Raw genomic sequence first — 14746 nt, forward strand, 5'->3', positions numbered from 1 at the left:
ATCATAATGATCTAGTACATGATATAGCGGGATACACAAAATAATTTATTTCTTATTCTTTCATATAGCGCAATTATATGGCAAGTTATAAACGACGAATTAGCTATAGGTAGAGTAGCTGCCGGTTGTGAATTGCTAATACCAGCATCCTAGGCAATAACAACTTAGCATGTTGTGGGTTATACTTAGTCAATTTCAAAATTGATATTTTATTTCTACAAGAGTCCTACACATATCACTGGTACTACAACTATTAGTATTTTGCCACGCGGTCTACTCACATCTGTGATATGTGAAACCGATCGTTTTCTTTATTTTTATTTGGATAAATTATATCACAACTGACATAGACAGCTATGTGGGCCCGATGCTGCTATTTACACTGGCCGATGAATAAATGGAAAAAAATCTTAAATTCGCACTATTCGTATTATTCTATGCATTTTGGTAACACGATAATTGTAATTCAGTACGGGGCGGAACCCTAACGATCAATACAATGAATTTTCAATTATTGTGTAGGCAAAATGCTACATGATAGGAATAGTTTCAAATTTAATCCAACTGCCATTCATTCATCGGCCGTTGTTACTAGCAGAATCGGGGCCCTGCTTTCCTAAGAACATCGCAATACGCATTTACTTTCTTGTAGAATTTCGTTGTCCGTTCTATCACATCCTAGGTTAACAATTATTCTGTTTAACATTCGCGAAAATATGAAGATACTAGATAAGATAGAAAAAAAAAACGATTTAATCATAGGTACATATCAAGCTCTTGATTTTAAGGGCGTTTAGACCATTTGAAAAGCAAATTCGGATTTTGGAAATTCAAACCCTTTTTAGCTAAGTTACGAGCCTAATCGCTTTCGGATAATGCTGGAAAAGGCGGGTTTAGGTTCCTAACAAAAGGCGGTTAGTTTTTTTTAAAATTGCGGTCTATTCTAAAGATCTACTTTATTAAAGTTATATACATGGAAATATTTAAAGATTAGAGTAATATTATTGTATCATTTTCCCCGCCGGGTTTGCCTACAAAAACTGCTGCTCTAGGGCTATTTTCAGTACCAAATACAATAATGTTTTATGAAAAGGATAGAATAACTGAATGAAATAAAACATCTTTGTTTCTTCTCTCCCAAGTATAGCTCGGTTGACAAAAATATTTTACATTCATAGGACTAAAAGTAAATCCATTGTACAAGCAATAATTTAGTAGGTTATACTGTATTCGCTAAGGTTTTTCTTTTCATCTTCTAATTGATTGAATAGTACAAAAGAACTCGCCGCAAGGTACAGTTAGTTGCCATGTCAATATGTATAAAGATAAAGGGCGATGGCCGCTTTAGCGAATCAATAGATTTAGTAGTATTTCCGAGGTAAACATGAATATGACCACTCATTGGAATTACCAACGTAACGGACATAGCGATTAAAATAGAGCCTGGTCAAACCACTTTTACAATATTTTAGCTTGTAATATTCTGATATTCTAATGAGTTAACAGCTATTTTCTAGTCCGGCCATATACCGAAGTTTTGCCATGTAGTTAATTCTAATCGATATGCAATTCCGACGTTCAAAAATATTTAAATTGACGATTGAAAAAGAAACAAATATGAATAATAGGAAAAACGGCAGAATTAGAAAAGACGCTCCGCCAACGAAATAAAAAATATGCCACCATGTAACAATACGTAAATTTTGACAACATAAAGGTGGTTTAAACGCTTATTTTTTGAAGTAACACTAGTAATATCTACATTTCAGTATTATATTAATTGGTATCATAATTCCTATGGTTGGCAATAGTAAAAAATTCTGCATAAGACATGGCGTCACTGGCATTTATGTCGTAGCCCTAATATTTTTAACAAGTAACAATTGAGCTTCATCCTGACATGGTCCCTCCGAGATCTTATTCATCATTACTCCATACAAACATACCTAATTTTGATGAATGTTAAAATTTGAGCAAATTCGAATTGGCCTTAGTCTGTTTTACATGGACAGAAATTTCGTATTCATTTATCTAACAAGGAGTTTTAATATTTATTTAATTGAAAGTTTTTGGTACAATATGTAATTTATTATTTTATTTAAGTACAAGGTAAACCAGCTGCATTTTGTGTGTTTTGTTTCAATTCAAGGATGCAGGTCGCACCTCAAAAGAATGGTGTGGTAATGAGTTTTTTTATATAATATCATAATTATGTGTGTTACTTCAGCAGTAAATTTGACATTTATACATTTCAATATGAAGTGAAATATTTACCTGGATCAATATCAATATCATGTCAACTTGCCTGGTTAGGTACTGTACAGTCTTTCTTTTCTTTTATTGTATGTAATAGTCGACAGCTTGCAGGCTTCAATTATCACTATCAATAAAACAACAATAATAATGTTCCACATTGAACATTTGGTCAGCTATACCATCTACTTACGTAAATAATAACCATTTTGAAAACTTAACTAATCATCTTAGGAACAGACATCACAAAGTTATTCACAATCTACAGATCAACATTAACATCTTGAAGTCCACTGTGTCTTTTCAAATATTCACTGCTGTCATCACAGTCAATTTTTCTCCTCTTCCTAGAGTCAAATCGTACTCCAGTTTCTTGAACAACCTTTTCACTGTTCTGAATTGCAGAAATTATATTTTCTTTAGAAGGTGGCACAAGTTTCAGCTCATCAATATTTTCATTGACTGATGGCTCAACAAGATGCATGACAATGCGCTCTAAGCGCTTTGGATGCTCTACTGGAGCATCATCAGTGGCTGCAATCTCATTCTGCTGTTTCTCTACATCAATAATGACAGAATATTTCCTTTTCATTTCTTCCATCATTCTAAGTCCATAATCCTCTCCAATAACACTGTTAACACAAACAAAACTTTGGACCTTTTTAGTTTTTCTATCAATTTCCAGGAATCCTCTTGTCCTCATGTATATAAAGTGTCCAGAGCGTGACATCAGCCTGTAGTAAGACTCACCAAATTCTCGGCTCTCATCATACATTTGTCGCAGAACACATATAACCCAGCGAACATCATCTTTGTGCATAAATACAAATGCCGAGGTTCCCGTAACTTCTTCAGTCATGTAACCTATGGCTAATGAGATGCTTAGGTCACACTGCACTATACGCCCATCTATCAAATGCCTCGTCCAATATTCAGAATAGGCTGTTGGTGGTAAGATACGTGCTGGCATGGCACTGGATAATACATGGATCATACCAATAAAAACCACATCATTACCACTTGAAGAAAAGGTTCTGTTGGTCCGAACTCTTTGTCGTCTTATAATCTGTTCATCTTGTACACCATTAGAAGTAGCTTTATCAGAGCGCCTTAATATGCCATCAATACGGCATCTCTCGTACCTTGCAGGATCAGAACGGGCCCCTGCTCTTGTAATACGAACATGAAAGTTGTGATGATGTTCAAAAAGCCGGCTATCACAACTTGTTTGTAATTCTTGAGGATAAATATGATGGCGAAGGATTTCTTTATCATCTGGATGTATGTAATTATACATGTCTTGCCCAAGTAAATCAATATGACAGTATCCCAACTTTTCTTGGACATTAGGAGATACAATAAACAAACGACCACGGCATGTTACACCGAACATAATGCCACCAAACAGGTCGAAAAACTTCAAAAACGATGATGACCAAGTCTCCAAGTGGCCACATTTGATTGTGTTACCAAACACATGCTCGTTACGGAGCTTGTTAGCGGCGAGTCTTAACACACTCGTCTTATCTACTTTGCGTTGCGAGTGCACTATATCCGACAACAACGACATAATTAGACTTATTTGGGAATTATATTGGCTCCGTCGTTGCTTCTCAGCTATAATACGAGACTCCCGATCACTTGCTTTTGCGGTAGGCATACCTGGTGAGTGTGAATCGGAAGAGGAATCACCGCTGTTAGGAGCTTGCATGTCATGGCCCATAACTGGCGCTGGCACACCCACCGTCAACCCAAACTCCGTCGTAGGGCTTGCAAGTCCTAACTGGCTAGCCATAGCTGAATGCATTCCAAGATGCGTACTCGCTCCGCCTGAAGACGTCATATCGCCGACCGATACTGCTGCTCACAAACTACGTCCTTGTTGGTATCATTACAATCCAATAACCTTACGTAGATAGTGAAACCGTAAATATACATATAAAAACATGCTGCCTATGTTATCGGATTGCAATTACAATACTTTTATAATAATACACTGTCACATCACAACAAACAAGTCCTTTTTCACAATACACAGAATCCAAAGTGCTTATTTAGCTGAGTTCACACTGTGCATGCTACAACTGGGCTTGGAGTAACCGAATCGACTAATCTGTATGATTCTGCCTGCCTGTGTCTGTCCACTAGAAAAGAACGCGCCGATTATTATCAAAGCAATGTTACCAACAGTTTATGTCAAATATTAAAAATTTCACATTACAAAACATTTTATGAAGCTGGCAACACAAAGAAATCGTGTCTTTGCTTTAGTCGATGTTGTTATTAGTCGATGATAACCAGTTCCATTTCCATAATACATTAAGGTATAACTTGATGTTTCTGGAAAACAGACAAGTTTCTTTTTCACTTAATAAATTAATGAACAGCAAACATATATTTTTACGTAACAAAGTCGCGTTAAAAACCGCGCCTATCTGGAGTATGCCTTTGGTGGAAAATCAACCAACATGTCAAATTGTCAAACGTCAAATTTAAATTCTTGATTGTTTTGGAATTTCTTGCATTTAGAGCTTTGCTGCAGTAGTCGCCTAGCGCGAACCGGTTTGATTTAAAAATAAACACAGCAACACAAATATTTCTTTGCGATGATTTAATGTAAGGATTATTGGTTGCGAATAACTTTGTTGTTATTTTAAAACTCTTTTTGGATAAGGAAAAGTTTTAAAAATTTTAAGAAACAAGTTTTGAAGATTACTTGTGCTATCAAGAAGGAAAGAATATTATTTTAGTGTCTTTATTATTTAAATAAATATGTGGGTAAAGCGGCTGATAGTATTAAATATAATATTGATTCATCTAGCGATATCGGAAGATGGTAAGTTCACGAAACTTTTATTCTTATGTTTGTGAATTTTAATTATTATTAGGAATGCTGCACTGTTATTGTAATGTGTATCTCACAACTATCAAAGCTGTTATCAGTGCTGCGGACCTTCAATTAGTCCGAATGACTTTATACGTAACTATAACTATTTTGTAACAAATTATAAACATGTTGATTACACGCATCCACAAAATAATTACGTATAATAATCGTACCTAGAGATAATATTTAACTTGCGTGATTAACATTAATTTAACATGTAAACGATTAATTTTCTGTTAAAACAACACCAATCATTGTTTATGAAATTACACAGTCATATTGAAAATGTAGTCAATTACTTTTTTAATGATCAATGATGTCAATTGATTTCACGGTGACAATTACTGATGTGTTTGTAATATTTATAGTTGGTGAGCGATGTATGACAAATGACCAAGCATTGGAAGGCACTTGCTCTTTGCTTTCCAAGTGTGAAGCTGCTGTTATGTAAGTGATATTCAATATTCAACTCTCAATACTTTTTTCCATAACTAATTTAAAACTACTCAAATCATGGTTTCAGACTTTAATGTTTATTTGAGCTTACTTATGAAATTTATAAATATGATAAATGTAAGAATAAAACTGCAGATGTTGAACATCAAATTGATTGTTCCAAATCAAAAGATTTATTAGCTAACATTACAGTAATGGCTCCAAGCATGTTAACAGTATTAAGTACTTATCACCACATTAATGTTCTTATAAATTACTAGCATTTTCACCTGTGTGAACATAGGTTATTACTGCACAATTTATATGTGTTTCTGGGGTGTCAGCTACCTACGTAGAATTATTAAAATGCATGACTCACTTCTTTGCCATGGTGTTTTGCAGTGAATTTAGCTAGTAAATGTGTGAATTTGGTCTAATATGTCAAATGTGATTCATATACAACCAATCTGAATATTCAAGATTTAATTTTTAGACTTGTTGTACCTCTAGCTGTGTTATTTATTTGGAATACTAATTCCGAGGCTAATTCTAATTGTTTAAATGTATTTGATAAATAATATCACTTGCTTACTGTAACCAAATGTGCAGTGAAATACATTTACTTGCATGTAGATAGCCTAAATAATAAACTTAATTGCAGAGCAATAAGGAATAAAAAGTTTCATCAGTTTGAAAGATGTGGCTTCAGTGGATTTGAGGAAGTTGTGTGTTGCCCTGAAACTTCTAATAAATTTGGTATGAATGCATCAACTATTTCATCCAAATAGCATATTTTATTTATGCCTATAATTATTTATAGCAATATACCTAATCGTTTAAACTATTCTAGGTGGAAACATCGAGTCCAAATCAAAAGGACAAAGGATTGCAGAAAGAGGTAGACTTCAAATTGAATTGTAATTGTAATGAAACAGCCAGTGTCTAGGGGCAAACTAATAATGCTTTGGTAATTTTCAGAATGTCAGAAAATATTAGCCTCAAGCATACCTGCCTTAGACTTACATATATTGGGTGGAGAAACAGCATCGCTCGGGGAATTTCCTCATATGGTAATAATGCTATAATTTTCCTTATATTTTGTTGATTGTAATTAACTCATGTTTGCTAAGTTTTTTTGCTTGCTTCGAATTGATTGAGAGGGAAATATGTTATTTGTAAATAATGCACAAAATTACACAGTGTGGTCAATTATTAAATGCCCTGTATTCATTGTGTCTTGGAAATAAAATCAACGAATTATTCATAAAAGATTGATTAGGGTATATCAAGGCATGCATTAATTAGTAAATTACGAATGTCATTAATCGTTGCCATCTAAGGAAGCGAGTCGTATTACAAGACAATACGTACGTTAAGTCATTAACTGCGACACTTACAAGTATGTTAGTTGACGACTAAAGTAACTGTAAAGTGTTAACGTGCTCATATCTGTTTCAATCCTGTTGTTCTTAACACTTGTAAGTTGTATGTCTATTATTGACATTGTATAACGGTAATCAAAACCGCAAACTCGAGCGTAGTACATACCTACGTAATTAAAAAGTCATCTAAGATTCCAAGTAAAAAAACATAGTTTTTTCCTACATAAATTCATTTTTAGAAATGTTTACTTCATCATTACAATTCATTAAGTAGTAAGTACTTGGTTTAAGTAGTGGATAAGTATCGTTACAAGTACTGCCATCTTGCGGTCAATGACACCTAAGTTTAAAGAAATAAGTAAGAAAAGAATACTTTATTATTTATTGCACTTTAAGATTATGCATAAAATGAAAAAGTTAAAAAAATATCTACCTTAGTCCCGATTATAGGTAAAACGAATGCCCTGGCTAAAGCGGTTTATTATAGCGATCTCTGGACAAATATTAGACCAAATAATTGGATTTTATTTTTCGTTCTCAAATCATTCAGTTTCGATACAGTTTCGGCGTAGTGGCCTTATGGTTTTATGCTTGGATTTTAATGAAAGTAGTGCAGATTCAACCGCAAACCACGGGGAACAAAACATCGTGAGGAAATCTGGATTCTGATCCAGTGAGCTAGCTAGATGATCAATCCGCATGCCTTATACTACATATATGTATAAGAATGGCTGTGCCCAGCGGTGAAAAAAATATAGGCTGGTGTTATTATTTATTATTATTTGTAAAAAACAAGTAAGTCAATATACGATAGCTTACTTTGTCAGCTGATAACTCAAATCTGAACTATCATAAACGTTAAGTAAGAAAAATTAATATGAGTAACATTCGTTATGGAACCCAACTAGCAGAAACCAAATTGGTCCTTTTAGAATTATGGTATTCATTCTGAATAGTCGTACACCTATACTCTCAATTCTGCGGGTCAACTTTACTGCAGCGCTTGCGACCGAGTGTTTAGATCCAAACTCGGTCTAGCCAGTCACATCAGGGCTCACGCTAGGAGGTGAATTGCCAATGGTCGCCGTTATCGAAAACGATAAGGAGGACTATATTCATTCTGAATCTGATACAGCATGCTTTGAGAAAAGATTGGGTAAGTAGTATAAAGTAGTAGACGTGTAATACAGTAAGGTAAAAAAAATATATTTCCTAATGTTTTTGCTTGTTCGTTTCAGAATGTACCATTTGTATCCGTGTACAAACTTACTGTGTAATTGATAAAATTCCATTAGCATTTTTACCATTTGAAGTAAATTTAGTATTTTGCGTGCAAGCTGGCACAAACTTAATTATGATTTATTTGAAATAATAAAACATTGATCAGTGCGTATCAGCTTTTAGCCTCAAGGTCTTTGTGATTTGTCATTTAGCGTAAAGAAGCAACTGGTAGCACTATTGCACATCAAAACTTAGAGCTAATGTGCGTTTTAGAATTTTCGAGCAAGTCAGATATTTTTCTAATAACTATCGTGAGACTGATTCATTATTAAATGATGTAACAGTTTACTCACGCGTATTTATCAGAGGTGCCCGACTAGTCTCGGACCCAAACGGAGTCCTTAATCACGAGCTGACGCGGCGGGATCGCGAGTAAGTTCGACTCGCGTGAGTAAACCGTTACATCATTTAATAATAAGTCAGATATTGTACTTTTACTGCATTGTGAGTCGCATATGAGTTCTTGATTGGTAGAATTAAATGTCATTAGTCACACGGTGTTTAACTATTGGGCATAGCTATGTTTCCACGTTGTTTTTTAATTAAGATAAGCAGATACCAGATACGCATTGCCGTAGTTTATTACCACTGTGAAATTTATTAATATACCTACTTAAATGTACCAAAACTATGGAAAAACCATCTACTTCAAAAGTAAAGCCTTACAATACAAGGTCCGTCTTTACGCGTTCGTCACAAAACAAATCTGACTCGTTTGTCTTCTAATAATCCGATGACATACACAGAAAAAGTAATTAGCTGCTAATAGACTCGTTTCAAATAACAAAAAGTCAAAGTCGAATCAAATAAATGAGGAATACGTATGGGATAGAATCGACCTTGCGTGATACACCTTCCGGCAAAAACATAGAATAAGAACCTGGGTGTCTTTGTGCATATGAATTGTATGTTTGTGAAACACCCCGCGACACAAGAATTAAATTCCTTAGTGCGTGAGTTGTTTTTAATAAAAAAAAACTTACATTATCCCGATGTTCGATAAAATTACGTAGTAAACTTAAAATGTAATTCAACACAATTTATCATCATCACCTGCCCGTCTCACAGCTGGACAAGGGCCTCTCATGACAAGTCATTGACATCGATCTTTCTCTCTCCTTCGCCAATCTCAGATTCTTGAATACCTGTAACTAGATGAAGTGAATAAAACATCACGCAGGGATTGGAAATTCAATATATTTGACCCCACGGATAACCGAGTAGCTAAGCCCATTCACCCACTGGGCGAGACAGTCGCGGGTTCGATCCCCGCGTAGGACAAGCGTTTGTGTGATACACGAATGCTTGTTCTGTGCATGGGAATTGTATGTTTGTGTAAACCCCCGCGACACAAGGATTAAATTCCTTATCGCCGGTGTAGTTTTTTTAATAATTACATGTGCAAATGTGTGTACAATACACCTTTCTCTAGAAACACAGCGTCCAGTTATTATAATTACGGGTCATACACTTGTTTTGCAGGTCGCTCTTGGATACGATCGAGGTGACGGCTACGAGTTTGATTGCGGCGGTTCGGTCTTGTCACACACTTACGTCCTAAGCGCAGCGCATTGTATAGATACTTTAGACAGGTAACTTTAATCATACACATTTTGTCATTGATTAGTTTAAATGTCATTATTTTCTTAAAAAAATAATTACACGTTTTCTGAAAACAACTTACTATTAAATCGTGACGGTGTTGCATTGTCCTACTTGAGATGCATTTGTATAAAGAGGAGTAACAAGAGAATTATAAACAAACAACATCAAAGTTAAATGTGTAAAGTCCTGGTTTTATAAGCAACATTCTGATTTATACTCAAGAACGCATCCTCCATTATCGTATGTGGACTTCCTTAGCCTATAGACTTTCTTGAAAAATGGACAATCCAACATTTTTTTATGATAGGCTTCTATCTAAACTCACATATTTAGTTTGTATTATCAGTATAAGTAAAGAAATCCTTAATGGTTCAAATAAAGGCTTCTTTTTGTTTTGCTCAAGTTTTTTTTTGAAGACGCTTGTATTTTTTAGTTGTTAAAACAATTTTATTTGATATATTTTATCTATAATAATAACCATTAATTATTAAATTTCAAGGATACAACCTACAGTGATACGTGGCGGCGTCGTGGAGATAGGTGGCAAGACCTTCAATCCTGAAACTGATGATAGAATAGCCCAAATAATAATGAACCCACGGTATACCAGGCGTGAGAAATACCATGATTTAGCATTATTGAGGTAAGATTTTTGCTGATAGAATTTAGTTCAGTAAAGGTATCTTTAGTTACGCAGTTGTAGAATTTTTATACGGTCTATCTTGATTTGACGCGGCCTCGTCTCGTTAGCTCATGATTAGGGACTCCGTTTGAGTCCGAAACTATTCGGGTACTCCCGATAAATACGCGTGAGTAAACCGTTACAAAAAAGAAATCGAAAGGCTGTTATCAAAATCCTGTACTTACCCTTTGTATATTTAACAGAAAACCTTTACAAAGTCAGCAATTTCATGACCATCTGTACAAGTCCCTCACATTTCTGTGTCTAGGCTGTATTTTTTGTCTATAATATTTTACAGTAAATGATCATAAATATACAAATATGCTTATTAGTCGCCTAGAACTCATAATACGAACCTATCTTAATATGAGACTAGATAACGTTGTGGAATATAATTATTATTATTGAATTCATCATGTTCGACAAAAGAATTAATGATGTTGTGGCACCCTCCCCTCAAATCCTTAAAGTTTTCACTAGGCGTATAAAACACATTACAATCATATTTACAATTAACTGAACCTGTTTCCAACATGACACACAAACACACACACACACACACACACACACACACACACACACACACACACACTACACATACTTGATCCTGCAATACTAAAATTGCATCTTTTCCACAATGTAAAAAGAAAGTAAGCCATAAACTAAGCTATAAAAGTATTTGTAGGGGAATCGGTAAAAACACATCTTTCCCACTTAACACGGTACCATTTTTACACGTCACGCACAGTGGTTGACCTACACCACTCGTCTATCCGTGCTAATAAATATTTGTGATATAATATTGTGTAACAGTCTTTGGGTAATTTTTGACAGTAAGAAATAAGCAGCTACCTACAATAAAGCATCAATTCTTAGGGAAATTAATACTTACCCAGAGTTTTAAAATCATAATTTGACGTCTCAGCTAAAACCCAAAATACCGAACCAAACATTAAACATCGTATCCCTCTCTATATCTGCATTTATATAAATTCAGTTCGCTAGTATCAAGGTCGACTCAAAACGTAAAATAATCGAGTAAATAAATTAGAAAAAACGTGCTCGGATAGCCGAGTGGCATAGGTCATCACGCCAATGACCCCTGTCCGCGATGTGTGATTCAGATCCCCGCGAGAGACAAAAGTTTGCTCATAAATACTAAGTCCAAGTCGAGAGAGTAAATTCCGTCCGTATCAAGAATAAATTCCTGTATTTGCGTAACAAGTAGGTAAGTAATGTACAAATTAATTCTTATATTTTTTTTAGGTTGGAGAGACCTTTGCAATTCTCAAGCAATCTCAATGCAGTATGTCTTGAAACAAATGACGAAGATCCCAAAATACCGCTTACTATAACCGGCTGGGGGAAAACTAGTAACACCAGTATGTATTTTACGTAAAGCTCTATCTACAATAAATTAATTAAGTATCGTATCAGATCTACATAAGGCAAGGCGCAAACGTGTACACTTTTTTTCTCTATTATATAATTACAAGCTACCGATGAATATTTGATTTGTATAGAACCATACGTACACTATCCGACCACCTCTACATGACATAGCAACTGTGTCAGCAGCAAAAAGTTTGCGTTTGTACTGTGCTTAAGAGGTAGAATTTACATTCATTTTAATAAAAAATAACTATCTGAACAGTGTTAAGGTCGCTAGCAAGCTTAAAGAGAACAGTTTATTTAGTTTATATAGTTGTGGCTTCACTGTTATTCAACGTCAACGGCATGTTTACTCATTTCTCTAAGGACGTTGCTTTTGCATGGCGTCCAGATAGCATTCAATAATATATGTACAGTCGCCTAGTCGCCATCAGATATATTGTAGCAGACAAGGTGACCAAATACTTCTGAACAATTTCAAATGTCAATAAGTTCTTTTCGCTATAAGTCAGTAGTTACCAATAATATCTGAACATTTATTACCTCATTAATATTAGAGTGGATGTTTGTCAATAATTTCTGTACAAACTACATACCAAAAATATCTCCAATAAAAATAGTTAAAATTATAAAATCTTGTGATTTTTGATTGCATCATCATTCAGAAGCATCGTACAGACAGCAACATAAGTCGGTTATCGCAATCAGTTAACACAGTATTCGTACGTCTATTTTGAAATTAGATAGCGCGAAAACGACGCATTGTGTTTAATTTCGTACAGTTGTTTTCAAATTCTAATAGTGTAATCCGACTTTTGTTGCTTAACGTCCGAAATAACCAATGAAAGACTAAAAAAAATCTTTTCAAACTTGTTTTCAGTCTTCGTACTCTTAATTGTTATTAAAGATTAGCTCCCGCGGATAATCGGTCCAGCCCTTTGCGAGAATAACAAATATCAATGTATTTAAATTATATAGCCCTAAGTTATGGCAGCGCTTAAAAAAAGGCACTAAGTCGTGTACCAACTATTTTTGTAAGACCTTTTTACACTTAGATTGCAAATAAACATTTTGGCTTTTGACTAAAAACATTCACATTTGTAATATTAGTAATAATAAAGTATTGTCGTTTGCAGGGGACACAAGAAGCAACACGTTACTGAAAGCTAACGTGACTACCGTGGCTCGCGACAAGTGTGGCGAGTCTTACACGAACTGGCGCAAGCTGCCGGACGGGATTGCCCCCGAACAGATGTGCGCCGGCGATCCCGAAGGCATCCGGGACACCTGCCAGGTACTACGCACTACATGCCTTTTATATGGCGGGGGAATCCTGTTGGACACGGGAACGGAAGGGAACGGCCAACGGGTAGTGTCAGACTCCGCCGGGTAACGTCAGCCGCGTTTGTTGCCGACACGTGCTGCTGCATAGCATTACAACACGTGCTGGCCGCGGGACCTGCAACCTGCCTAATAAAACCGCTCAAAATACCGAGATTTTGCAAGGAATAGAAATTTGATCCATTGCGCTGTGTGGTTTTGGCGTGGTGACTTCAACCACTCGGCTATCCGTGCTGTCAAGTTAATTAATGTAAATGTTTACCAAGCCGCCATTAATCGACATTTTTTTTTAATGATTTTTTGTCGTTAGGATGTTGTGATTTTCATTAAATGCGACAAGATTCCTAATAGCAAACCTACGTGCCAAAATCTTTTTACCTGATTTGAAAATGAGTATGACTTTACGGTGTTTCTTGCAGGGTGACTCTGGCGGGCCGCTGCAGAATACGAACGCAGATGGCGTGAGCCGCCTGGTGGGCGTGACGTCATTCGGGCGCGGTTGCGGCTCGCCCGTGCCCGGCGTCTACACGCGCGTCAGTCGTTACCTCGACTGGATAGAAAGTGTCGTCTGGCCAAATTAGATGATAGATAATAAATAAAGTTTTTAATTCACCTCCGTATTTTCGTTAGATCCCGTATTCACTTGCGACAAGTGACTAGACTATCGTGCAACTGCCTTGTTACCACTGAACTTTGAGATAGTAGGTGCAAGTCAAGGTCGTCATAGGATCATGTCGGCGGAGCTGTTTCCGCCGTAATTGGGCGAATTAGGAATGAAAGACATGTGTTTCAAAGACAGAAAGACATGTGTTTCAAAGACAGAAAGACATGTGTTTCAGAGCAACGGCACACAATGCGCGAGCCACAACCGATATGCTGAAGGCAGCTTTCTCTGGTCTTCTCAATCACAATCAATCTTCGATTTGCACAGGCCCGCAAAATCGCCCGATTTCGCGCTCAAGTGTTTTTGTAGGGTTCTTTGAAGTCCCGTATTCACGAGCACACCCGCAAGGATAATATTGGACACGCGTGCGAGAATTTGTCAAAAAGGCCACAACACGAGCTTAATCATCTCGAATTGGCCAGTAAAGATCTAAGGACTCAAATAAACAAACTTTTTATTCGGAAAAATATGAAAAAGCAATGTAGGAAATAATGTTAATTGTAATATCTTCTTTTTAAGGACATTATACAAAGAATAATTTATGAATACTCGTTTGGTGTGTTTGCTATAGTATTTCCACTAGACCTATTTAAGAAAAGGGGGACATTTTTCTAAAATCTGTATCTGTCCAAGTGTTCGATTTCGTATCAGCGTAGAACTTGTCGAAAAGGAGTTTTCGCGCTCTGATCGCTTGCTGGACTTACGGAGCTGAAACAGGGACCGTGTCCTAAATTAGGTTTCGGTTTCGGTCGTAAAACTAATTTCGGTCGGACACTACCTGAAAAAGATCACTACCTATAACAACGTTTTAAATTCTGAAGGAA

The 14746-nt window shown here is 35.9% G+C and overlaps 2 protein-coding genes across 2 annotated transcripts; one reads left to right on the forward strand and one right to left on the reverse strand.

Moving 5' to 3' along the window:
* Window positions 1–931: 931 nt before the first annotated feature.
* LOC113498517 (aryl hydrocarbon receptor nuclear translocator-like protein 1) lies at window positions 932–4431 on the reverse strand. The gene has a single exon (XM_026878540.1). The coding sequence runs from the start codon at window positions 4094–4096 to the stop codon at window positions 2516–2518; it is 1581 nt and encodes a 526-aa protein (XP_026734341.1). The 5' UTR covers window positions 4097–4431; the 3' UTR covers window positions 932–2515.
* A 322-nt stretch (window positions 4432–4753) lies between these two features.
* Window positions 4754–13871, forward strand: LOC113498519 (serine protease persephone-like). Its single transcript, XM_026878543.1, has 10 exons — window positions 4754–5089; window positions 5509–5587; window positions 6237–6331; window positions 6426–6473; window positions 6554–6645; window positions 9721–9830; window positions 10343–10486; window positions 11792–11907; window positions 13054–13211; window positions 13678–13871. Exons 1-10 carry the CDS (start codon window positions 5026–5028, stop codon window positions 13837–13839), a joined length of 1068 nt encoding a protein of 355 aa, XP_026734344.1. The 5' UTR covers window positions 4754–5025; the 3' UTR covers window positions 13840–13871.
* The last annotated feature ends 875 nt before the right edge of the window (window positions 13872–14746 follow it).

Source organism: Trichoplusia ni, chromosome 11 (assembly GCF_003590095.1).
Source record: "Trichoplusia ni isolate ovarian cell line Hi5 chromosome 11, tn1, whole genome shotgun sequence".
NCBI classification, from domain to species: Eukaryota; Metazoa; Arthropoda; class Insecta; order Lepidoptera; family Noctuidae; genus Trichoplusia; species Trichoplusia ni.

What these genes read in the sequence shown, in the direction of transcription:
- LOC113498517 (XM_026878540.1), bottom strand. Translation starts at nt 4,096, where the DNA reads ATGACGTCTTCAGGCGGAGCGAGTACGCATCTTGGAATGCATTCAGCT.
- LOC113498519 (XM_026878543.1), top strand. Translation starts at nt 5,026, where the DNA reads ATGTGGGTAAAGCGGCTGATAGTATTAAATATAATATTGATTCATCTA. An exon ending in TCTAGCGATATCGGAAGATG is followed by an intron (nt 5,090 to 5,508) that starts GTAAGTTCACGA and finishes TAATATTTATAG; the next exon opens with TTGGTGAGCGATGTATGACA. An exon ending in GCATCCGGGACACCTGCCAG is followed by an intron (nt 13,212 to 13,677) that starts GTACTACGCACT and finishes TGTTTCTTGCAG; the next exon opens with GGTGACTCTGGCGGGCCGCT.